Here is a 25,888-nt window from a genome sequence, read left to right on the forward strand (position 1 = left end):
CATTACCCAATGTTGAATAGTAAGTTACTTACATTTAAATCTAAATTGAAAACCACATTGTCTAGATGATATAATTTCTAAAATCAGTAGTCTCCTTTGAGCTAGTGCATCAGCATGAACAGTGTTTTTTGAGTTCCATAAACTGATGTTTTCCGTGCATATCTTATTTTTTAATTAACATTCATGTAGATCTTTGAAAACAGTAAATTCATGTAAGTAAAAAGTACTGAAAATACGAACATTTAAGCAATACAGTAAAGTTGGTTAATGACAACTTATTTTTAAATCGCTAATTACCAGTCAAAATAAGGAATTCTGCAGTGCGTGTGTTTAGTGGAGGTGCTTTAGCAGCACTTAAGACAACAGATGATGTGTGGGTTTTCAACTGTATTACATACCTGTCATCCCCATAAATACGAAAACACAGTATTACTGTTTTTAAGTAATTTTTATTCTTTTGTAACTTGTGTTTTAACAAGATTTTCAGTATCATAGGTTATTGTAAGCATAGATGCCTCTGAAAATATACACAAAAATGTTCCATTGTGACTGTAAATGCTGATCTTTTTCTTGTAACTGCCTACTGTAAGACTGCACCTCTAAGATACACAGAGCCTATCTTGCTGTTGGATAAGAAAAGAACATTAATACAAATTCTGCAGTAAAAATACTGCAATTGTGATTCTGTTAACATCAATATCTAAAAACATTTGTGAGCTGTTGGTACAAATGAGTACCAGACTGCTACTCATGTAGTACAAATGTTGAGATTGCTTTTACACCTGAGTGCTTCCCCTTGTGTTTCTTGTAGGAAACGGAGATGAAGGTACACATGCACACAAAATTTTGCATCATTTGTTTGCTGACATTTATCTTTCATCAGTGCAATCACTGCCATGGAGATGGACATAACCATGGTCCTAAAGCGGACCATGACAGCGTACACTACCATAATGACTATCAGATCTCAAATGAATCCTACTTCCAGAATGGAGGAGCAGAATCTACACCGAGTAAATTTTCAACATTGGAAGCTGAAAATGAACAAAAATACTACATTGAAAAGATTTTTGATCGATATGGTGAAAATGGAAGATTATCCTTTTTTGGCCTGGAAAAACTGTTGATAAGCCTTGGTTTAGGAGAGGTAAAAGTAGTGATGATAAATCATGATGATATTGGCCATGATCATGTTTCTCATTTATATGCTTTAGAAGTACAGGAAGGAAAGCATTCTTACTCTCATAACCATCCTCATAGCCACTCGGATTCAGAAAACCAAACCATGATTGGTATGGCTGCAAAGAGAAATCATAAATGTGACCCTGAGAGAGACACAGTAGTGCCGTCAGGGAAAGATGATGGCAAACACATTCATGACCAGAGTCACCATCACCATCATCACCACCCTCGCCTACATCATCATGACCGTAATGGTACACATCATTCTCGTAATGATTCAGTTAGTCATAGTGAGCATGGAGAACAGAACCACGAACCTTCGACAGAGACAAACACAACTCAGGATCAGCCAGAAAGAAAACAACGGAAACAGAAGAAGAAGCAAAAGAAGATCAGTGAGACTTCAGGAGATGCTGCACGGGATTATGTCCCGGATCATGATCCAGGTGATCAGTATGAGCACAATCGTGTTCATAAACATGATCATGTACATGATGCATCTCACTTGCATGTACACCGTCACGAGCACAGTAGCGATCGCTCTACTAGTCATGGACGTCAGGATTCCAGTGTAGGTAATGAGGATGGACACCACCATACCAGCAAGCGAGAGGCACCTCATAAGCAGAATGCTGTAAGAAAACATGCTATTTTTTCAACACGTAGTCATAAGGATCATAACGAAGACGAACGTGATCGTGAAGAGGTGAGTTTGAATCAGAGAACTGGTAAGTTCACTTTCACTGCTGTTACAGAACTTAAGGTGCATACCCACAGACAGCACAGAAGCAAATTCGCAACTGTTGCATAATGCAGGTTGCAGAGTGAAAATGCTAAAGGTCACTCTCACAGTTTTGAGTTTACTTTATAGGTTTTCATCGCTGTCTGCCCATCACCCATCTTTTCTCAGAGATCTCTCCTGCCTATTTATCTGTATAAAGGAGATACTCAAAGCTTCCTCAGATACCCTGCTTACAGGTGGGGCTTTTTCCCTTCCCAATATTCATGAATACTTCCCACACATATACCTTTTTTGGACTTGTTTCTGAATCTAAGGTCATTAACATTTTTGGAAGCTGCACAGAGACTCATTCCTGTGAAACACCTGCATCTTTTCAACTTCCTTTGAATTTCCTAAGAAATTGTGAAACAGTGTAGGTGTAGCTTCTGTAGCACTGCGTTCAGTGTAAGCTCTTCCATTTTTCCCTTCAACATCCATTATTTCTGCCAGAAATAGTTTTTTTAAATAATTACGTTACTTTCCCTTCCCTACAGTTAACTACAGAAGGAGGGCATTTTGATGTCATGGTTTTAAACTAGAAGTTAGGATAGGAAAGGATGGAGTGAGTGCTGAGTTTGATGTTTTGAACTGAATAAAAAGTGAAACTCCAAACACATTATGTGGGTTGGTAAAGAGAAGTGTTAAAAAAACTATTTTGGATTTAGGTTCTTCCACTCCTTTCCTTTTGCTCTTTCTTCATTACTTGTACTGTGTAATAGTAAAAGATACGGAAACTCTTTTTCATTGACATTTATAAAAAATTATATAGGTGTTTGGAAACTTGAGTTTGTTGTGCACATGTTTTTACTGTTTCTTTGCCTTCATAAACCACTTAGATAAGCTTAGACATGTTTTAACACTGGAGGAATGTTGTGGGCTGGAGTTTCTACTTTCTGTTTGTGTTCTCAAATCATGTGCTAAATTTTCCGTAACTGTAGTTTTTTTAATGAAATAGTTGCTTTTGTATTTAATTTGTTTGTACTATTTGCTTGCAGTGCTTAAATGTTACTCAGCTGCTACGATACTATGGTCTGGAAACCAGCTCTCCAATATCTCCTGAATTGTTTATATACATGTGTCCTGCTTTGCTGTACCAGATTGAGAGAAGACTTTGTATTGTACATTATGATGAGCTTGAAGATTTTATGAAAAGTAAAAATGCATCAGTTGAGAATAAGGATAAAACAGGTGCATCAGGTAGGTGTGTAACATCTCAAGTCTTCAAAATTCTTTTGCATTGTAAATGTTAACTTCAGAGTTTGAAATGTCATACAGCTTAGCATTGACTGTAAAGAAATGCTTGAAATGTAACATATTTACCAGCAGAAATTTGGGACGGCATGCTCCTTTAAGTCAGGGGACATAGTATCCTGTATGGTGGCATAATAGCTTCTCTGAAGTAGCCATGGCTCAGAGGGGCATACCTTTCTTTCTTGTACCTTTTTATCCTTTTTCTTTATTTTCACTCTTTATTTTATATTTCTGTATTTTTATTTCTTTTTTTGTCTTCTGTCATTGAGGCCTAATGTCCGATCATTGAGCCTACAGCCCAGGCATTTTGGCCTGAATTTGTCCCACCTATCTGTAGATATTGGACTCTTTTGTACTAGAAAAATATGCAAGGTACAGAATCTTTGAAGACAGAAAAACCTCTAGGGATGAGCAAGTCCAACTACAGTTTGGATTACTTCCATCATTTAAAATACGTCTTTTTCTCTTAGTGTGACTGAGGTGCTCCATATGTTTACCTCAAAGGTGGAAAGTTGCGGTGTTACTTTGGCACAGATTTTTTTAATTAATTTGACCTGGATATATTAATTCAGGAATGGAGAGCAGCACCTTCATCACAGTTCATGCACTGGAGAATATGATTTCAGGTGTTATCTTCTATATATTCTAGAAGTGATGCAGATTTGTAGAATTGACTTCCAGATTTTTTTTTAGAAACTTAAGAAATATGAAGATTTACGCAAGACACAAGAGCATTTAAATTGCCATTTCTGATAACAGTTCCCTTTTTCTGACTTCCAATGTCACTTATCCCATCCTACTCCTCTCTTAAGCATATGAGAAGTATTCAGTCAAAATCCTCTGTTAGCAGTTTTAATTTTTGTGTGTATGTGCCTTGAGTAAAAATCAGACTTTTTTATTCTTACCATGGTTCTAAGCTAAAAATATTTTTACTGTTGTCAAAGCAGTTACTTTAAGGGCAGCATCCATTGTTGTGATTTCATAACTGAGTATACTTCTAAAATGTATGTTTACTGCTGCTGTCTCTCATAAATATAATGGAACTGTTGACAGATGCTTAGCTGTAGTGAAACATGAAAAACCTAAAAATCTTGGGTACAATGTTTTGAAAAGAAAAGTATTGGTAATTCTGAATATTGATTAGTACATAGGTGTTTATTAACATCATTAGAAATAAAGCTCGAAGTAACTACATTCTGATAGATGTTAATTGCTGGAAAGAATGCATTGCTGGTAATCTTTCTTAACAACGCTGCAGTCATTAAAATAATTAACTAGTTATAAATAAATCTTCTGTAGTGACACAGCTGCTATCTTGTTAACTGTTCAAAGACTGCTGCAAACCGAATAGATTGTGTTTTACATGGCAGCATACTGTTTTGTGGGAAGGTCTTATTGTAGTAAGAGTTGACCCCTGCCTTATTCCCAAGAGGATTTGTAGAGTAGCTCTAAGCATTTTCTGCCAATTAAAATGTTGGAACCACGTACAGAACTGTCATGTTGCACGTGCTTTGGACCACTTTAATTAGAAAGTTTCTACAGATGAGTGCTTCTTTTTAAAAGAATGCATTTTATTTCTCTGTAATAAGTAAAGGAGTTGATTAATAACTCAGCTTGAAGACCTTTAATATTTTAAGAGAATTTGCAAAATTAGTGAAGCTTATTGTGAACATTTAACATGTCTTATAGCATCTACTATCTTGAGTATAAATAATGTATTTGCTGGTTAATTGTAAAAAATTGGTTTTTACCTTACTGATTTGACTCAGAAAGCAAACAGTAACCTCTAAAACAGGTCAACTTGATTAGATAATGATAAATCATTCTTCACAACAGTTTCCTGTATACTGTTGTATTAGCTACAGTTAGACTTGGGTTGATGTAGTAATCATTTTCGCTTTGTGAGTAAGGAAGTGAATCACCAAATAGCAATTCTTATCTGGTGTGTGGGAACTGTGGGAGGTGTACGCCCAATGTCAGTCATAGAGCAACTTAACCTGCAGGTTGTAGGAATCCACTAAAATGAAAATGTCTGCTTACCCAAGCTAATGTAAACATTTTTAGATAGCAATACTTGCCCAGAGTTAGGAAGATGCAGACATTTGTGAACACTAGATTTTTGTGATTGTCTTTAGATTTAATTAAAGCTTTCAAAAAAATTAATAGGCCAGTGCTGCTTCTGTTCATTGATACAAACCTGTAAGGTTTCCATTAGTTCTGATAGTGCAGTTTTCTGAAGCAAAGTGATTTAATTAACTGATGGCCAAAAACTTAGGAGGCCGTATTGGATTTTCTTCCTGTAATTTACAGATAGTTCTGTGACATTTTCTAATAGAGGATTTTCAAGGGCTTATATATACAACTGAGCTTTCACACTGTACCTGTTGGAAGAGGTGACCTTGTTACCATTGAGAGCTCCTGAACTACTTAACTTAAAAGGAAAGGTACACCCTAGCATGAATCAAGCTAACAGAAGTGAAACAAGTAAATAGTAAGCAATTTTTTGAAAGATGGAGATCAGTTAGAGCTGTTGATTAAAAGTGTTACAGATCAGATATGTCTTGTAACTCTGCCTGTGCAGGTGTCAGTGTTCCCTGGAGCTTACCATTTGCTGAGCCCAGAAAGGCTTTGCTTCAGTGGAGCCTGTTAGCTTGCTTGCTTGTTAAAGCTTGCAGAGAGCTAACTGTTCTCAGCCTTACAAGCATCTACCTTGTTACCCTTTTAGTCTGTTTTAACTTACAGATAGCTGTCCAAAATCTGGTGTGTAGCAGTCTTTTGTTTGCTACCTGCTGTTTGAACAGAGGATCCTTACTGAAGAAATTGTTCAGTCACCTCCCTCTTCTTTTTTTTGTTTCCACAGAAATATTCTATAAGCGAGTGCATAATAACTTCACCTCATTGACCAGGCCTTATACAGTATTCCTAGGAGTGTTAATGCACCAAGATCTTTTATAGAGCTCTTAAGAGCTCTTGCAGTGTTCATAATACTGCATATTAGTTCAACTTTCATAGTATTTTAGTGTTTTGAACACTACAGTTGAATGAAATCCTTCAATAAAATTTTGTGCCGGAGTTTCTTCCTTAGTAGTCCTTTTTATAGGAGTGTTTGTACATACATGTAACTGTGAGGTCATGCACAGCTTTTGTATGTATTTTTTATCTTTGGCTTGACAGCAACATTTTGCTGATAATTTTGTTTCCATACCATCTTTTAAGAGTTTAACAGAGATGGAAGCAGAGAACCAAGATCTAAGAGACGCACAGATTCTGTATTCTAATTCTCATGTGCCATATCTTAATCACGGTGCCATGCTTGGATACTGTATCATTCATAACAGTATGTTTGCCAAATCTGTGCTATGATATAGGAGACTTAAGCCAGTTTGCATGGTGTCCTTTCCATTTTTCTCCATGTGAGGCTGTTGGTCATTTAACCTGGCACTTCACATCATAACGTCTGTGTCCAGATCGGAGTTCCAATGTCATACCAAATGACTGTGTAATTTTTATTTGGGCTACTTGTGCATGCATGCATGATTCAGTATTGAATTACAAGTCCATCTAAGCTGGTTCTTTCAGCAGAGGTCGTTAATCCAGAGTACATGATTGAAGTGCTCTGGGGATGAATCAACGCCGTGCAGTAGCAGTGTGTCGGTTGGCAAGGTCCTGCTTCCACTCTAGACCTACTTTTGTAGTCCCGCTTTCCAGCCTCTGTTTTTAGTTCCTCTTCTAATGGCAGTCTTTGCCTTTTCACCAACTCTCTGTTTTCCTCTCGGTATTGCTATGCATTTCAGTGTACGCTGCATACTTTCTAAAGCTTTTTCCAGTCAGTCAGTTTCTCCTGGTGGATGTGCTCTTGTATCCTTTGCATTTGAATTGAGCTGTTTCCTTTTCTGTGCTGTTGTGAAAAATAATCCCAAGATAAACTTTAAAACAGCAGTTGTTGTAAGTTTTGGTGTTGAACCAGACCAGGCCTGCAACAACCACAGTTCTAGTGGCAAAGTCTGGTCTGATCTGTAGCTTTCTGGGTACAGATGGAATTTTTGGTACAGCTAGAATTCTTGGGACATTTGACTGCTAAATTATAAAATTCACTGTGCAGCTACAACATACTCATTCCTCCTCTCTTTTCCTCTTCCCCCCAACTCCTTCGTTTCCCAGGATGTATTCCCCCACTTCATCGAAAATTAGTGGACCCTCATAGATGTAAGCAAAGTCAGACCATGCACTGTAGTATGGAGATGCTAAGTATTTTAAATCAGGATTATAAAAAGCTCACATTTTTTACTGAAATCAGGAATAGAAAAACCTCTTAACACCAATGAGGCATTAAGAAGCAGGCATTCTTTATTCAACATTGGTTGCGAGGGGAAAATATTCCAAATCCTGCACACAACTACTGGCACTCTTCTTGGCATATTTATACACAAAAGTTTCAGGATTACATGATCTAAGTTACAGTGATTGGTAGCAATTTAAAAATGTTGTACTGTCAATAAGCATCTGTATTTTTTGCTGTGAACCTCAGTACTGCCTTCATATTGTTCAGCACCTTTTTGAATGAACGGTCACACAACTTAGGCTAAAGGAAAGTCACCTTCTTATAAGAGATAGTTGAAAGTCGTTAATCACTCTTAAAAGTTGTACAAGTATTGTTCTGATAACCTTTCTGTATTCATTTCTTCCCACAGCCTGGTTTTGTGGTATCATCTCTATCACCGTCATTAGCCTGCTTTCCTTGCTAGGTGTGATCTTGGTCCCCATCATTAACCAATGGTGCTTCAAATTTCTTCTAACTTTCTTGGTAGCTCTGGCTGTAGGAACAATGAGTGGAGATGCACTACTCCATCTTTTGCCGCATGTGAGTATTGTTTCCTTACCTCTTATTCTTAACTGTGACTGTGTATAGAATTTTCAAAGAATTGTTTGACAAGTGTCAACAAATAAATGTTCATTGATGCGGATGTAGATTGACTTGACTATGAGGGACATCCTGAAACAGTGTTTGAGACTTTCTGTTAACAAAAAGAAAGGAAATGTGTGTTTCATAAAGGTTAAAAAAAAAGGAAAAGAAAAAAGTAGTTGTGTATTCATAGTTTAGCTTCTGTCACAGTATTTTAAAACTCATAATGAAACTAACAATAGTATTTTAAATTTAGCAGTATCACTATATCTTGTCTAATGATGCTTGTGTATCAGTACCACCTAAACGTATTTGAGGGAGATTAACCTTCCTGGTTACTAGCTTTAGAGGAGAAAGTACCCTCTAACTTACTGAATCAAGAAATCGTTCAAGTTCCTGGGAAGGTAAGCAGTTTTTAATTTGTGAAGGTATACTGTAATTTTTAGGAGTAGTGTTTTCTAAAATTTTGTTACCTTAATTCTTTTAGCAAAAAGACTAATGTTTACGTATTTTTTTGTGTAAATTTTAATAGATTTTTGGTCATGGGGGGCTTGGGTTTTTTTTGCAAGTTTATGTTTCAGAACAGAATTAAGGCTGTACTTGACTGTAATGGTTAAACGCATGAGGTTTGGTTGCTAATGGGAGTGTAGGCATGGTAATTCGTTGCGACATTTCTCAGTGTTAGTCTCATTATCTTCAGCATTGTGACAGAAAAAAGTTGAAGTTTGACTATCTCCCACTCTCTCCACCTCTGAAAATTTCCCAGAAGAGTATTTTTTTATTTATAAGAGTAATGAATAGTCTAATGAAAAATTTCTATGGTAAAATGTGTTTGTATTAAAAAATATCAAGCCACAACCTAATTTTTAAAGTCTTCTTATGCTACTTTTCTAGCAGGGTTGCATATTCTGTTACCTGAGCTCAGAGCCGTTTCAGTCTCCTGATTGCACCAGGTCATGCTGTGTTATTATTTTTCTCTCCGAACAGTCACATGGAGGCCACAACCACAGTCACCACCATGGCCATGGTCATGTCCATGAACACAAGCGTTCTCATCGACATGCCCACGGACATGGAGTACGGACTGAAGGCTTTCTAGAAGAAAATGACCCAGTGCTGAAGGGTCTTGTGGCACTTGGAGGCATTTATGTTTTGTTCATCATTGAACATTGTATAAGAATGTACAAGCATTACAATAAACAAAAGGTACACGCTAAAATTGCATGGTATTTTCAAATATATTACTTGAAGTTACCTTCTGAGCATTGGGGAATTGTCTGTGTGATGATTCTAAGTGAGCAAGTGCTGCTAATCTGTGTTCTGTTTGATTGTGTGTGAGGAAACCCTTTTCTAAAACAGGTTGCTTTTCTTAACAAGATCATTTGGGAAGACGAAGTAGAAATCTGATGGGGGAGGCTGCAGATATATTTGGAAGTAGATCTAAGTAAAAGAGCTTACAGCTCTTTCTCTAAAGCATCTAAATCTGAAAAGTGATCTTTTTGCTAGACTATGAAGGGCAGTGTGTAAGCAAGAACTGGTAATAGAGCCAGACAATTGTCAGACAATTTACAAGAAATTTAACTCTATACTATCAGCCAATGGTGCCAGTTTAACAGATGTATTCAGTTTTTCCAAATGAAAAAAATGCCAAAATTTGTAAACCTCCTGCTTCCTATAAATTGCCAGCCAAATTTTGACTTGTTTCCCTGAAAATGATTGGATTTTTAGGGCTAGGAGCATGCTGTATTCTTGACCGTGGTATCAAAGGAGAGCGAGTACCTAAGGGGGAGTGTGACTGGGGGTAGAAATTCAAGCCACCAGAGCCATATTCTTTTAACAGTCATTATAAATACACTTTAAACTTTTGCCTCCATCATTCGACTTTGAGGAGAAAATTATTTTGGTGAAACTATAATTGCTTCTCCCAAAATGGATGCAGAAAAATTTAACGTTCTCTGTTTTCACATCAGACTTGCTGCCTCAGCTGGACAGGCAGCAAAAGATTTTCTGTGTTGAAGGAGGCATTTCTTAGATCTTAAGAGATAAAAGCTGTCACATTGAGCATCTTTTCTTTGAGATTAATTAAATAATTAAATCCCCTAGGCTGCTTTGGCAAATCTGTGATCTCTGTTCTATGGGCTGCAGATAGGAAAGTAGCAAGCTTTTCTCTAGCGGAACATACAAGGAAGTTATAGGAGTATAAAACTTGAACAGAAGAGAGGAGCTGTTCTTGCTGCATGCTTGCTTTCTTGAAGAAAATAAGCAAATGTAACTCCTCTGTACACAACGTGTTTCTGGGCTGTTAGAGCAATCCTTGTCATAATGTACTCTGTCACTGGAGTGAAATTTTGTCTGTCTGTGTGTGAGAGATTCTGTGGTAGGTAGCTAATTTCCACTAGGATTGGTATCATTGCTTACAAAACAAAGCCTTACAAAGATTAATATTCTGTAGTATCATACTTCAGAATTATTTAAGAGGGAGTTAACAGTCTATTTCTAAGGTATTTTTTACAACATTTCTGTTCATGTCCCTTTACAAACCAGATGTTACCTGTTTCCTGTTGCAGAGTAAGCAGAAATGGTGCAAGAAAAAACAAACTGAAGAATCTCCAATTGGAAGGAAACTTTCAGATCACAAATTAAATAGTAGACCAGATGCTGACTGGCTTCAGCTCAAACCCCTTGCAGGTAGGCATTTATTTTCAGAATTTTCTCTGATTACAGGATTCACATAATGGCATGTAACCTATGGCACGTAGCATGTAACCTCTTGTACAGTTTTGCTGCTATTATGCAAATCATTGTTAATAAGACTTAATAAGCTTTCCCTATTAAGTCTTTCTTTAATTTGTTTTCCTTAGATCTGAGAGCACTCTGAACACTTCCTAGTATGCCATACAAATGGTTCTCAGACTTCTGAAGCAGTCAGGTTTTGGGTGGCTTTGGTTCTTTGGGGGGTTTTTTATTCATTTGTTTTAGGGGTGTTTTTTGGTTAAGCTGTGTTTGACTAGCTTAGCTCTGGCAAAAAATCAGATCAAAAATTAATACACACAACCTGAAAGGGGGATATCTGGTATGCTTTGAAGATTCCAGCCTCTAACCAATTGTAGTTCGGCTGAGAAGGCTAAACAGAATTAATTTCTTTTTATAAGTACAACCAAGTATCCTGAATATTCCTGAAGTATCCAAAACAACTTTCACATACTGTTCCTTCATGATAATCTGAATGCTCTATCACCCTTCTTGAAGGGGTAAGGGAAGGGTTTTGCTTCATAAACTTCCCTTTCCATTGCCTACGTGGCTGCTGAATTAATTTGTTGATGAAGAATCCATAGGCTATATTTATACAAATGCATTTTTGTTAATTTGAACGGTTTGTAGAAGGGAGAGTTAGGACTGTAGCCTCTTCCACTCAAACAACTTAAAATGGGATTTGGGACATTGACGTAGAAAAACTTTCAGCTGTGAGGAGGATGGTGGTACATATGTTTGAAAATTCTTCATTTTCTTTTAACGGGTGATCAGAGGAATTTTGCTTCTAATGACATGGAGTACATACTGCTTTTATAACACTATTGATCTGAAAGTGCACTCCACTGATCAGTCAATCCTTCATACTGCAGGCACTGGAAGCCCATGCTGAATTTGAATTTGAACTGCAGTGCCAATACCACTGACCTGAACAGCCATTCCATTTCTTTTTAAACAGCCTCCAAAAGATGTTGAAGAGCCTCTCTGTCTGCTCTTTGTCTGCTGCTTAGGTGCTCTGTGCCTGTTTTTTTAATTCTGCTTACCGTTTGCTTATTTTTGACTCTGAAGTATTTTTGTTGAGTTATTGTGAGCTAATAACTTTATTGTCCAGAACTGCTTTTTTCCCCCACTGCTTTATTGGTTTTGTTTCCTGGAGCATATATTGCCAGTTGTATATATTTATTAATACTTAAGAAATATTAGTAGGCTTAAAATGCATGCATGTATGCCTTCTGCATTGTTTTAACTTTGTATTTCTTTATAAAAATACTTTGATTGCTGACAGGGTAATGAGCTACATTGAAGGAGCTCAAGTGTCCGGCCCAAAGATGCACACAAGCCAGAAGCTGTTTAAGGATCTGTTGTAGCAGTGGCAGATCCTGGTACGCTTCAGTGAAGGCCAAGTTGTGACCTTGTGGGCATGCATAGAGATTAGAGAGAGTTAAGGTTTCCTTAGCTACTCAGATTCCATCCACACTTTATAAGACATTATTATTGTTCCAGCAACAGCCCTTTTTCAGTTGCTGAGCCATAAACTTCATCAATAGCAAAACAACAGATACAAGCCTAGGTCGGGCTAAAACTGGCTTTGTGTGCTGTGGGTACAGTGTCATTGCCTTGTAGGAGAGACTTAGATATGCTCTACAAGCAAATTAGTGATAAAATGGGGCAGTGAGAAATTTATTTTTTTGGCTGAGCATTGACAACACAGTTGCTAGATTGGGATGTGTTAAAATACCTCTTTTGCTTTTGCAAAGCAGTTAAATTCTTAGTTCAATGATGCAGTTGTTGCTAGTGATATTTTAAATAAGAATTAATGCAGTCTCTCTCCCAACTGGCTTTGGTATAGGAGCAGACGACTCAGTTTTATCTGAAGATCGACTCAATGAAACTGAACTGACTGATTTAGATGGCCAGCTGGAATCCCCTCCCAAAAACTTCTTGTCTGTAGAAGAGGACAACAATATGCACCATTCTCACAATGATGTCTCACATGCTGCTCAAGAGCATGATCTTCACGATTCAGAGTATGACAGCCATGGCGAAGATAAAATGATAGCTAGAAAACACAGTCACCACTGGCATCACAAACATTCCCATCATTCCCATGGCCACTGTCATTCTGGAAAAGACCTGAAAGATACTGGGATAGCTAATATTGCTTGGATGGTAATTATGGGAGATGGCATTCACAACTTTAGTGATGGCTTAGCAATCGGTAAGCAAAAGCACTGAGTATTCTCAACAGTTTCTTCTTACCTTTAGTAACTTCAATAATATTTTACTTGTCATTGATAACAGGTAAGGCATCCAGTTAGCTCCTGTGGTTATTGGCAGTGTTTAATCTCTTTCAGAGCGGAAATTAAAAGGCCATCACTTGTAACAGTCTCCTTGATAATATTCTGTGACTATTTCCACCAAGATTACTGTGTTGGTAGTAGCTACAGTAGCGATCTCTGCCAAATAACAATAGGTACTGCCAAACCTTATCAGTTATGGCACGCATATAATACACATTTGTTGTTTGGGTCCTAGTATTTGCCTTTGAATAGTAAATAAATGCCTTTCAGTCTTACTTATAATAATAATACTAATTTTATTATTATTAATACATGGAATTATATAGTACTTGTAAATAATAAATGCACTATGAGTCAGATTACTGAAATAATGTTTCAAAAAGTACTACTTACAGTATTTTAATTTTTGTTTGAGCGAAGTATTGTTTTGGCTTATGGTCAGTAGATTTATTTCTAGCCAAATGTAGGAGAAAGTGATGTACCAAACAGATTTTATTAGATTTATTAAATCAACTTTGATTCACATAAACCTCTAAATATCATTTGAACTGTAAAAACACATTGATTTGAATATATGTCACACAAGTCAAAATGATGGTCAGAGAAGTGCGTACTTAAAATTTTTTACCAAGGTAGCTACTGAGAGTACACAGGGTTCTGAAATACTAGCAGATGGAACATCACCATCTTGAGGGATAGGGGACAAGCTACTTATTAGCATCTGGACTTAACAGTGCGAACTACCACAGTTTCTCCACTTTTTCCAAACCGTTTCTAAAGAAACTAAACTCCATAAAAATTAACTTTTGGCTACATTTTCACATTAAGCAGGTAAGGCTTTTAGACACTGGCTTCTAGGGCCAAAAAGGATCACTACGCCATCTGTTGGGAACTTTACTATATTTAAACTCCATTTCTAAATATTTGTGTGTCAAGCCTAAACAGCTGATTCTTTAGTAAATGTAGATCTTAAAACAGTGTGTTCATCTTTTTAATATATCAAGTTATGAGGAACCCAGAGGATGGTTAAATTTCCTCTCTGTCTTCAGATTGTGTCTTCTCTTTCTACTTTGACTGTTTTGACTGCTTACTGCAGGCTCTTCTTGTGCCTTTCTCTGCCACAGCACAGAAATTTAATACCAGTTTTCTCATCTCAGACTTATTTAAGGTATGAATTTAAAGTTGATTGAATTAAATTAGCTTACACAGAAGTTACTGAAAGAGGTTTATGTCGATGTTTTTCTCATTATTTTCCAGGTCTGGCTCATTAATGTTACTGATAATGTTGCTGTGCTCTACAAATAAGCATAAAGGAAATAGAGAGGTTGTGGGTTAAATATTAGTTGAGATTTCCAACCTGGAAAGGAGAGAGCAGACTGTTGCTCAAATGCATTCTTACCTGTCCTGGTGTACTTGAGAGTTCGTAAAAATATAAAAGTGGTGCTATTGATTAGCTTGTAGCCTTTATGTCTCTGTTTTGCTCAGTTGTGTTCTCCTCTCCCAGGATTTGTCCTTCAGATAAACTAAGTAATAAAGTATGCAGTGGTCACACACGTCCAGGATACTTCCAGTATTTTCAGGTTATATAGAGACAGCACATGGACATAATGAAAAAAATCTTAAAGCGTGCAATCCAACAGAAGGGTGTCATCTCTGGAAAGTCTGTTGATTAAGTTTTCTGACTTGAAAATAGCAAAATATCATTTGTATTTATTTTTTTCTAGGAGCAGCTTTTAGTGCTGGACTGACAGGAGGCATCAGTACATCTATAGCAGTATTTTGTCATGAGCTTCCCCATGAATTAGGTAACTAATTCTATAAACTCAACATGTTCAGTCTCTTCATCGGTACAAAATATTTATCTAAAAGCTGTTGTGATACTCATCCTGATAAGCACTGCAATGCAGGTGCTGCAAGCCTGACCACAACTTCAGAGACTAATGGAGGAATACTGCTTCTAAGTACATAATGAGAATATTAATACAGGGTTATTTGGGCAGGTATCTAGTAACAGAAGGTCCATGAAGCTTTTTGAACGCGCTTTAAAAATGTTCTTAAAGAGCATACAGTTTACATTTTGGTGTTATACTTCTGCATTTTATAGAGAGTTTTATACTCTTTGGCATTGTCTTGCACATGTTAAGTCAGCTTTTATAAGTGCAAGTTTAAGTAAGTAAAATTCTTTGTGGAGAACTTCAGAAGATGCTTTGTACCACTTGTTGCCAAGTCCAGTAGGTGTGGATGACTACTTAGGCTAAAGCCTGTAGGCGTTACTGCCAGTGCCCTCCCTAGCTGCATTTCTTCTTGGGTTAGGTAACCGTGATGAAACCTGTTTTTTCCCGTGAGCCACAAGGCACATCACATGAAATTTTAGTGCACCATGAGACTCGCAAAATAGCAGCTAGAGAGATGAGTCAGGATTTTTTGCCAGTAATGTGAAATTCTGCTAGATTAAGTTGCATATGTACTCACAGCTTGCTTACTTGATGAGCTGCTACCTCTGAATGATCAAAAGTAATGTAAAACAAGTACTCCAAAAACCCTTAGAGATGAGGAATGAAAACATTTTATATAGGCAGATACTAAGTACTAGGTTAGTAATAAGTAATGGGCACAGTTGCGAAATAATAGAACAGATGTTTGTGGTTTGACAACACTGCTATGCAATTGTTAGTTAAGTGAAGCTGCCTGCGGTATATAAAGGATTGCAATATGTGTTGGTGTACTTATCACTTGCTAGGTTGACATGATTAAATTAATGTATAAAGTGAGTAGTTCACTGTACATACTTTTTATTTTGACTCTTAAGTTTTGATTCTAGACTGAGCAATTAATTTTGAGCAGATCTAATGTGACATTATATTTATTACCCTCACGACTGCGTATCATCTTCCACTCCTCATATTCACAAGAGTTTAGTTTGAAGGGAGTAAAACTACCAGAGCCAATTACAAGATGAAAATTTAGATCTTCATAGAATGTCTACCTTTATCAGCAATTTTAGCAGAGCTGTCTTGAATTCAACATAAAACAGGTTAACCTGACACGCAGTCTGATTCAGCGTAGATGTGAAGACATTTTTCCTGAATGTAACTCTTCCTTTTCCCAGTGCTGTTATTTCTCAAATTCATCGTCACCTTCTGTGGGGACTAATACCTTGCTATATTCTTCTTGCATTTGTAGGATGAGGTGTATATAGCTAAGAGGAATTTTCACGGGTATTGGTCAAAACTAAGGCTCTGTTTTTATGTCCCATGAAGAGCATCTGTGATGTAAAAAGACAATTCTGTATGCACAGATGTATTCTCTGTGTGAGGACCAGATCAAGACTTCTCCATTTACCTTTAACCATCAATCACTCTTTTTGACAATCAGCATGTTGAATAGCCACCTTTAAATCATATTCAAATTAAGGCACTGCTGCACATAAACACAGTTCTTGTAAGAGTTGTCATATCATGTTGCCTAGGCTTCAGTTGAGCCTCTGTAGCAGCATTTTTACTTTGGGAATGTCTCAGATTGGTAAGATAGTAAATGAGGGCTAATTTATCTACTTACTCTCCCGAGGAGCATTGATACTAAACCGCTGTGTTCTGTCTCCATTTTAGGTGACTTTGCTGTGCTTCTTAAAGCAGGTATGACAGTAAAGCAAGCGATTGTGTACAACCTCCTGTCTGCCATGATGGCTTACATAGGGATGCTGATAGGCACAGCGGTGGGACAGTATGCTAACAACATCACCTTGTGGATTTTTGCAGTCACTGCAGGCATGTTCCTCTATGTGGCACTGGTTGACATGGTAAGATTGTTACGATTCTGTGTCATTTTCTGTGCATAAAACCTAGGACATGAAACGGCACCTGCAACAGAACTTTCTTTGTTGTAACACATAAAATATCTGTAGACAGTAGATGGCTCTTTCTGTTCTACAACTTTTTAAAATGTTGCAGATACTTTGAGAGATGCAGTGAGGTTTCATAGTAGCGTGCCTGCTTGGGTTTCTGTTACCGAAGTCTGCCAGTGACTCCTGTTAAAATAAACTAATAAAAATAACTTCCCACTAATAAAATTAGGATGATTCTTTGGTTTTGTGGATGGGACATTAGACACTGGAGTTCAATCCAGTATTTAGAATTGTTCTTCTCTCAAATGTAATCTGCATATATTGGATTCTGGAAAGCTTAGTCTGAACCCTCAGCATGTACATAGCTCTTGAGGTGATTAGCTTTTAAAAAAGCATCTGGTGGAAAAATGCTGCTGCTTCAAGGATTAAACTATAGGTATGTTCTGTTTAGTGTGTGTATGCCATAGATCCAGATCCTTCAGGCAGATCTTGTTGAACATAGTATCAGTCCATATTCAATCCTGATTTCTTTCCTAAGCAGCTTTAGAGCTGTGTATAAATGAGCCAGTTTTCTCACTTCAAGTGATGATGAGATGAGTTTTCATTTTTAGGGTATTCTGTAATGCTCTTTCTGCTTCAACATACAGAGAAAAAGGTGTATCACTTCACTGGATTTTAAAGACAGATCTTATATTGTATTAAATTATCAATCAATTAGACTAGAAACTCAAACTTGGTTTAAAACTTTAATTCACAAGGCATCAGACAGCTTTTTGTGGAGTGGCTCCCTGGATTTCCATTGCTTCATTCACAAACTGCTATTTCCTAGTACAGACATCTAAAGCAGAGGCAAGCTTTCTCATAGTTGTTATTTTTCTCCTAAAATAGACTAAGTAGCCATCTACCTACTAGCAGTAGATTGCTACTTGGATCACTTGGTATGGCTGCTTACTGCTTATAGAAAAATAATTATGTGTAACTGAAGTTCTGGCATTAAGTGATGTTCCAGTGGAGATTTTGTTTAATCTCATAGCATTTCTGTAGAGGGTTGGGGTTACTCACCTCTTTCAGTTTTCACTTGCAAAATTTTACAGTTCTTAAGTATTTTAAACTGTGCATTTTCTTCAGCTATCCAACTTCCTTTAGAGATTTTGTTGCCATAATCTGTTAGCCTACACTGCTAGTTCTCCTCTTCTGCATACATTTGTGCTGACTATCCTGTTTTCAAACCACATTTTTTAGCAGCTTCCTCAAAAGTGAACTGACTGGTGCAGGAATGAAATGTGTGACGTTTGACTCTCACTGGCTGACTTGTCAAAGCAGGCAGGCATCTGTCAGTTACTTTAAGCCACAGGCACAGACTTTGGGTTTTAGCAGTTCTCATTGAAACAGCTTCGCACCTTTCTTAGATCACTGTCTGTGAGGCTGTCAGATGTCTGCTGTGGGGTGGGCTGATTGTATTATTTCCTGGTGCCAACTAAAGCAGCTGACATTATGAAGATCCCTCTCCCCTTTGCTGCTGAGGCCAGTAGTTGCCAGTTCCTAGCCCCTCAGTGGGGTTTCTCAGCCTCTGTGGTATCATTGAAGCATTTGTGAAGACCACTGAAAGCAAGGGTTCTGTTTCTGTGGAGTTTCCTGATATGAGCAGAAGTTGTCTTGGCTTTTCTGCCCTCTAGCAGATTTACCTCTGCAGTTAGTTCTGTGTTCAGCACTACTGCCGCATTGGTGCTTAATAAACTTGGAGTCAGTGGAGCTTCCAGCTTGCTTCTAGGTGGCATTCTCCACATCCGAGAACTTTCTTTTAAACTTAGCTTTTGTTCTGCATAGCCCATGTTAGTCCCATTAGTAGTCATCACATGGAGGCTTGAGCGCAGGTCAAGGCAAGACACAGTGGGAGAGGCTGTTCCTGTGACCTTCATCTCATTCAGTCCTGCTTGCCAGGTCCTTTATAACTAGGACTCATGGAAACCAAGCGCTGGCCATCAGACCACGGGATATTTCACTTTGTTCTGGAGAACTTTAATTTGTAAATATACTCTGATGATGAAGTCTCTCTATTATAGGGTAAATAAGTCCTTTTCAGGTCTCGCTAAATAGTGTCTGTGTAGTTGAGAGTGATCCTTCATGCAACTTCAGATGTTCTACAGTAGCCTATAATTACTGAAATACCACTTGCTTATAAGTCCTGTGACTGATACTTATTTCCTGTACATATTCTGAATGAAGACATCATGTATAAGGGAAAGCAGTATTTTCAGTCTTTTACTCCTTGTCCTTTTCCTCAGTCATTATAGTAGCCACCAAATAGTCAAAGCCTAATATTCTGACTAAACAAGAGCAGGAAGGGTTCTGCAAGCCACACTTGAAACTGCACCAGATTTTTGTCTTGATGTTTCCATAATCTGCCTGCCTCTCAAAGACCTTATTTTCTTCTTATCTGAGCCTTAATAAGAACAGATTTTTTGTTTCCACCCTTGCTTAACATAGGTGCAGTTTTCTATCCATTCCTTACACCTGCCCATAAAGAATGGACCTTTTGGTATTTTTTCCATCCTATTGTCCTGAAATTTGTTTAATTACCTGTTTTCTAATGGTAAGGATAGTGGTCTTGTTAGAGAAGTAGCATCATTAGATTTGGAACAACAATATTATTTCTCCATAGAAGTTGATTACAAAACTCGAATTACATGCAGATCTGCCATTCAAAAACCATGAAGGTGGAAATTGGCAGCAGCGGCAATTCTAGCACCATTCTCTGAGTAGGTTTTGTATTACTTGGTGAATACAGCTCTGGTTTATTAAAAAGAAAATAATTCTGGGACATATCTTGCCTGTCAACATGAGGACTGTGTAGCAATCTTCAGTAGTTTAAAGTCTGTGATTACTTCATTTATTCTTAATGACTTAACACTTTGTAATTTGCTGTAGTGCATGCTGTTAAGCTGCCTGGTCTAGTCTTTAGGTGATAAACAGGTTTCACACCAGTATATTTTTTGTATTTAAATATTCAGTGGGTCAAATAAATTGTCAGCCTTATGTATATTTTTGAAATACAGTAATACAAGACCAGATGGGTAATATCCTTGGTTTTTTAGCAGATTTGATGCTCTGGTAATTTGTTAGGCAGTTTTAGCTGTTTTTTGTAACTGAATCCTGGAGTGTTTATTCTTGACAGTATCATCTTGTAAACTTGTCCAAGTGTAAATGGAATAGAGATGAAATAACTTTATAAATGGTTTTCCCTTTTAGCTTCCAGAAATGCTTCATGGAGATGGAGATAATGAAGAGCACGGTTATTGTCCTGTGGGGCAGTTCATTCTTCAGAATCTAGGCCTGCTTCTTGGATTTGCCATCATGCTGGTGATTGCCCTCTATGAAGATAAAATTGTGCTTGACATCCAGTTTTGACCTAATTCTGGTAATCCCTGTGGTTATACTAACGTTACTGTATGGCTTTGAATCTGCACTGCTTCACTGTAAGCACATTGCTCAGGGGAAGGGTAGTGGTTTGCACTATTTACACAAGTACAGTATATTCATTTCTATGTAGATTAACTTCTGCTTTTTTTCATCAAATCAGATGAGATTACCACTACATCTTCTAAACTCAAGTGAGCAACAATTAGGAAATACTAAATATGAAAAATAAATGCCAAGCTCAGTGTACTATATAGGAGGCACTGCTTGCTTAACAAAGAAAAAGTACAGTGAATTATCTACTCATTTGGGAAATATCATTTCTTGAGTATATTTAAAAAGAAAATTTACAGCTGAAATTCATACCTCTGCAAGGAGCTGTAGTAAGCTTTAAGGCTACATAGGTCTGAAATAGTGCATACATATGTGTGTGTGTGTGTACAGTGTGTGCATATATATAGATACTCTGTGCTGATTCTTCTGCACAGTGGTGGCTTGAAGCGTTAAATGCTACAACAGCACATGACTGGAAACCGCTGTGCTGGTTTAAATTTTTAAAAAGCAACCCAAAGCCTAAACCCTGTTAAAATTCTTAGAATCTGCATTAAGCTGCACTCCATCATTATAAACTTCATGTGTAAGAAGGCAGGCTGTTGCAATATATGCTGCAAAGTGGTATGTCCTGTTGAGCATCAGTTTGATGATGTTTTCCTGTCTCAGATTTATTTGATGTTTGTTCTTTGATACTAGTAGGAACATGCAAAATGCAGTAGAATTAGTGTTAGCTTGGGGAGATCTCTGATGTTGGGAGTTGCTGAGCTGTTTCTGGTTCTTTTTTTACAGATGCTAAACATGTATGGTGTGCCACTTGCAACATAAACTACTGAAGAATTGTGGCTGTGAATTTGTGCAGACTCTTTTAACAGAGAATCCATATGGGAACTTCTCCATTTTTTTAACAGTTGTTTTGGAATGTTTCCTCCTCTTCATGTTAAAACAATCCAAAGTGCAAGATGCTAGTTACTGAACCTGGGCACAACGGTTAAATTATGCTCTGTGTATGTAGTACTAGTAGGTTATTCACAATACTGTAATACCAGATCAAAATCTGTTTCTACAATGCCTTGATATCAGACATTGTAGCACCAGCCATTTATGGCAGTAGAGAGTACGTAAGAAGATTTCTACTTGCAACATAAAGGAGTTCATTTCTATGATATTTTTTTACAATTTTGGTATTTAAATTAGATTATTAAAAAGCAGATGTGATAGATCTGTTGGTATGTGTAATTTGGAAGGATAGACTGAAAATTTGGGCCTTAACTTGCTGGGATCAGCTGTCCTAGATTGGATTGTGCTGATACGCTTATATTGCCAGACATGAGTTAGTTCTTCTTGTACCCATCTCCTTAAAAAATTGTGTTTGTGATGAGTGCAAGTTGATTCTGTAGTACCAGTCCTAAGCATGGTAGTAGCCCTTTTTAAAACACAGTTCGTCTTCTTTCTTGTGTATGCCAGGTAAAAGCTGTATTTTGACTATGTGCCGTAAGTTCTGTTTCAGTCTGCTTGGTGCCAGCGTAGCTGCTAAAAACACTGATCCTAAGGCCTTTAATGAGAGCCAGTTGGTATCTTCATTCCATTTCAAGTTAATGTGGTTTCCTGTGGCCCTTTACTTTTTGAAGCTTCATTGGTCAATTTAGTTTTTATTCAGAGCAGCTCATGTATTTTTAAGATATCGGTTTGTTCTTGCCAGTATTTCTTCCTAATGCAGTATCTAGAAACAGTATTAAGGGTCCATTTCAAAAAAAAGGGCACAGTTTCTTCAGTGAAGAAGCCAAAAGCCCCGAGTTCGGGCATGCAGCCATTAGATGTTCTGAACTCAGGTTTTAGTTTTTCTTTAAACACGTTTACTGTTGGATGTTAATTAGCGAACACACTGCTGTTAGCTTCAGATTACTGAATTTCTGCAGTGTAAAGATCCTGGGTGATATTTTTTCTTAGTACCCATGTTATGTCACTGAATACTATTTTCAAAGAGACTTAACTGACTGGATACCTTCTGAGGATCTAAGTTTAAACAACCTATGTTTCTTACATATTAAACTGACCCTTAATTTTCCTTTTCTGTTAATGCTATTGAGTGTAAGGCGGTCATTATGTGGTTGAACTGATGTTTTCTCAAATCATTTTTTAAAGTTTATTTCTTTTAATTCTTTTCAAATGAAAATTTCTATATTTCAGGTAGTATATTTACTTTTGTATTAGTTGGAATATGGTTATAGCTTAATACACTGCCTCTATAGGAAAAGAGTTAACTTCCTTCCAAGGCCATCTTCAGACAAGGGAAAAACATGGTCCTTGAAGGTAGGTACTGTATTTTGCATTAAATATGGGTTGTTTCGTTTTATTTTCTAGTATTTATTACAAGTTACGAAGAGCAGTGTAACAGCTGTGACTTCTTCTATATGTTTCCACCAGTATTGAATTCCAAATGATTCTAATGTACACTTCGGAGTCATGTTACAGACAATCTGAATTCCACTACATTTCTACTTGGCTTCAACATTCCATTCTGTTTGAATCCAGAGTCTCATTTAACTTGTATTTGTTGGAGGGCATAAATGTTACTTGTATATTACAATGCTGTCACTGTGTGACATCCCGTATGAATTTTGATGTAGATCACATTGCACTCAATCCGCTGTGATTATGCTTAGAAAATATTGTAGTTGCTAGATGCAGTGTGATTTCTTCTTTTTTTTTTATTTTCCCCTCCCATTAACAATTGAGTCTATGGTTTAAAATGTGATTATGGTCCTATAAGGTAACTTGCTGAGCTATCAGTCTTTTTTGTTATAACTAAACCATTTTTTAAAATTTTATAAAGCTGGAAATGATCAAATGCTGTTTTGTTCATTGTCAACAGTGTTGTGTTCATTTTATGTATGTTCCTTATAAATAAGGAGCCTTCAGAAAATAAAATTATTCAAGGAGCAGATATTTTTGTTGGCTTTTATAAGGTTTTATTGTGCACCTTTACATTTTAGTGTTTTGATTCAGATCTCATGAAAGGCACAAATGCAACACAGTAAACATGCTCATTTTTAGTCCTCTTGTGGCGTTTCAGAACTGACACGCATCCCTTAAGTGATCTGGAAAATGTACCTATCTCCATAAACTGTGATAGGTTTATGAGTTAAGCTGACATAATAACGCCACCCCCCGTCTGATCCAGTGTTCTTGTGGTTTGTCTGAAGGAATTGTTACTGCGATGACAAAGTTGGTGGAATGGCCTGTAGTTGACAGGACCCCTCTTCTCTCACTGGTCTTGTACACTGGGGCCAGGTAACTTGGTCGCTGTGGAATGTCAGCTCTCTTACACGGCTTTAGCCATATCTGCAGTAAAGATTAAAATAAATAAACCTTTTCATCTCAGTTAAAAAAAACAACTAGTCAAACAGTCTTGGCTTGACCAGAGCATTCTGGCATTGCTGCTTTTTGTTTTGTTTGCTTTTTAACAGATAGCACTGAAGACCTGTTTCTTGTTTCTTCTTTCTTATCAGATTGCTTTCTCTCCCAAATATGCAACACCAAACTTTGTCACTGACATTGTTAGCAGAGGATTCTCAGCTTCTCTCAGACACTTAATTTCTCTTTCAACATAAAACATTTCAATTCAATTTTTTTTATATAATTACCCCGTTACTTTCTTAAAGACTATAGTATTTGGTGGTATGTAATACTATAAAATGTCACCAAAACAAAAGATACTGACCACAGGGACTGTATCATAGAGAACTTTTGGATGAGATTCTGCTAGCTTCTTAGTCTGCCTGTCCCAGCGTGCTCCATCCAAGAACAATCCCTGAACGTAGACCCCTGGATCAGTTGGAAAAGATAAAATATTATGCACAACCTTAAAATGTCTTCTAGCTGTGAGCAGCAGCTAGCGCAACACACCTTGCTAGTTGGTTGTGTGGGACTTCTCGTCAATTTTGTGTGTTCTAAGTGCTGAACAAATATCTTTTAGTATAACAATCTAATACTGTATTACAATTTATTATGACTACAATTTTATAAAGATTTACAATGCCTAGTCATATCATAGTGTATCCAGCATTTTTGAGTGATGGAGGTTAAAAATCATTCCAAAGTACAGGACGCTATTTTGAGTTGTCATTATTACAAAGTTTTCTGTATGTACTGCATATTCTCAGCTTTAATGTTCCCAAACTTGGACACTAGATCATGTAAACAGTCTTTCACTAGTTGGTCTTCACATTGTTTCATTGCTCATGTTTCAAATTGCCACTTGCTTATACCTTTCTAAAGCAGCTCATTAGAGAAGTAAATAAATGTTTAAAAAACACAAGTATCTTTCTTTTGCCATGTCACAGTGTCATTTTGTAGTGACAAGAGTGACAGCTGTCATTCCACCACTTCTTCAGAAGAAAACAGTAACTTACAGCAACATCTGTTTTTCTTTTTGAAAGCTGTAACTTTTAAGACAAAAAAATCAACCTGAACAAAAAATCAACAGAAAATTAGTTGAAATGGACTGGATGTGGCTTTCAGACAACCTGACAAGCCCTTGTTTTTACACAACTTCTAGTCAAACTGATCCTCAGAAAAGTATTAAAAAGAGTATTAAGAAGAGTATTAAGAAGAGTTTAGTTTTATCTGCTGGTTTTTCTGAGGAAGGGCAAGCTAACAAATATACTTGCAACTGGAACCCAAGGTAAATAATAGATAATAATGTGATTTGATTAAAAATAGGGCTTCCCCCCCACACTTAGAGCATTCCCCTATTGCGCATTGTGATTATATCCATAAGAGATTTTTCTGGGGACAGTTAAAGTAGCATAACCAACTTCTGTATGAAACATTTGGTTTGCGTTGGCTTAGGAAAATATTTTCAGAAATACATGCTAGTGGAGTGAAATAAAGAACAGAACAAAGGCAAGTTAGATATCACTTGAAAGTTTGATCTGTTTTGGGAAGTTTGGGGTAAGGTGTGTCCTCTGCTGTGTGCTAATCCAGGAGGTGAAATGATCAAACTGGTTTTTAAGGACTTAGTATTTTGCCTCTTCACCTCTTGCATATCTCATCGGGAGCAGTGCAGTCGTATATGGTTTTCCAGTTGATTTCATTAACTTCATTGCATAACTCTTGAGTCTGCAAATTAATGTTAACTTCTGAATACATCAGCAAAGGCAGATAATAGTGTCATGCATTTACTTACCATCTTCAGGAGCAGTTTCATATTCCTTATCTTCCAGCACTTCATAGTCAAATTCTAGTAGGTCTATTGGAATGGTGTATTTTCTGGCATAGTTCTGCTGGGCTCCTGTTAAGAACGCTTGAGTGAAGAAGAATCCTGAAATCCAGAAGACTGGTGGAGGTCCATTTTCATACCACAGCTGCAGCAGCAAAAGGAGGAGGAGGAGGAAAGAAAAACA

General features: G+C 37.1%; 2 protein-coding genes across 2 annotated transcripts in view; one reads left to right on the forward strand and one right to left on the reverse strand.

The window, feature by feature from the left end:
- The first annotated feature begins 820 nt into the window (after positions 1 to 820).
- Positions 821 to 20,420, forward strand: SLC39A10 (solute carrier family 39 (zinc transporter), member 10). Its single transcript, XM_010180524.1, has 10 exons — positions 821 to 940; positions 989 to 1,888; positions 2,959 to 3,160; positions 7,906 to 8,075; positions 9,105 to 9,323; positions 10,685 to 10,805; positions 12,718 to 13,086; positions 14,893 to 14,973; positions 16,777 to 16,967; positions 20,262 to 20,420. Exons 1-10 carry the CDS (start codon positions 821 to 823, stop codon positions 20,418 to 20,420), a joined length of 2,532 nt encoding a protein of 843 aa, XP_010178826.1.
- Positions 20,421 to 23,618: 3,198 nt separating this feature from the next.
- LOC104537594 (dynein heavy chain 7, axonemal-like) overlaps positions 23,619 to 25,888 on the reverse strand; it is a 55,152-nt gene continuing 52,882 nt past the window's right edge. Inside the window, exons 34-36 of the mRNA XM_010180526.1 lie at positions 25,672 to 25,849; positions 24,205 to 24,308; positions 23,619 to 23,825 (exon numbers count right to left, since the gene is read on the reverse strand). Coding sequence (XP_010178828.1) covers positions 23,619 to 23,825; positions 24,205 to 24,308; positions 25,672 to 25,849 — 489 coding nt within the window. The remainder of the gene's footprint in view (positions 23,826 to 24,204; positions 24,309 to 25,671; positions 25,850 to 25,888) is intronic.

This window comes from Mesitornis unicolor, unplaced genomic scaffold, assembly GCF_000695765.1.
Source record: "Mesitornis unicolor isolate BGI_N332 unplaced genomic scaffold, ASM69576v1 scaffold18283, whole genome shotgun sequence".
In the NCBI taxonomy this organism is placed as follows: domain Eukaryota; kingdom Metazoa; phylum Chordata; class Aves; order Mesitornithiformes; family Mesitornithidae; genus Mesitornis; species Mesitornis unicolor.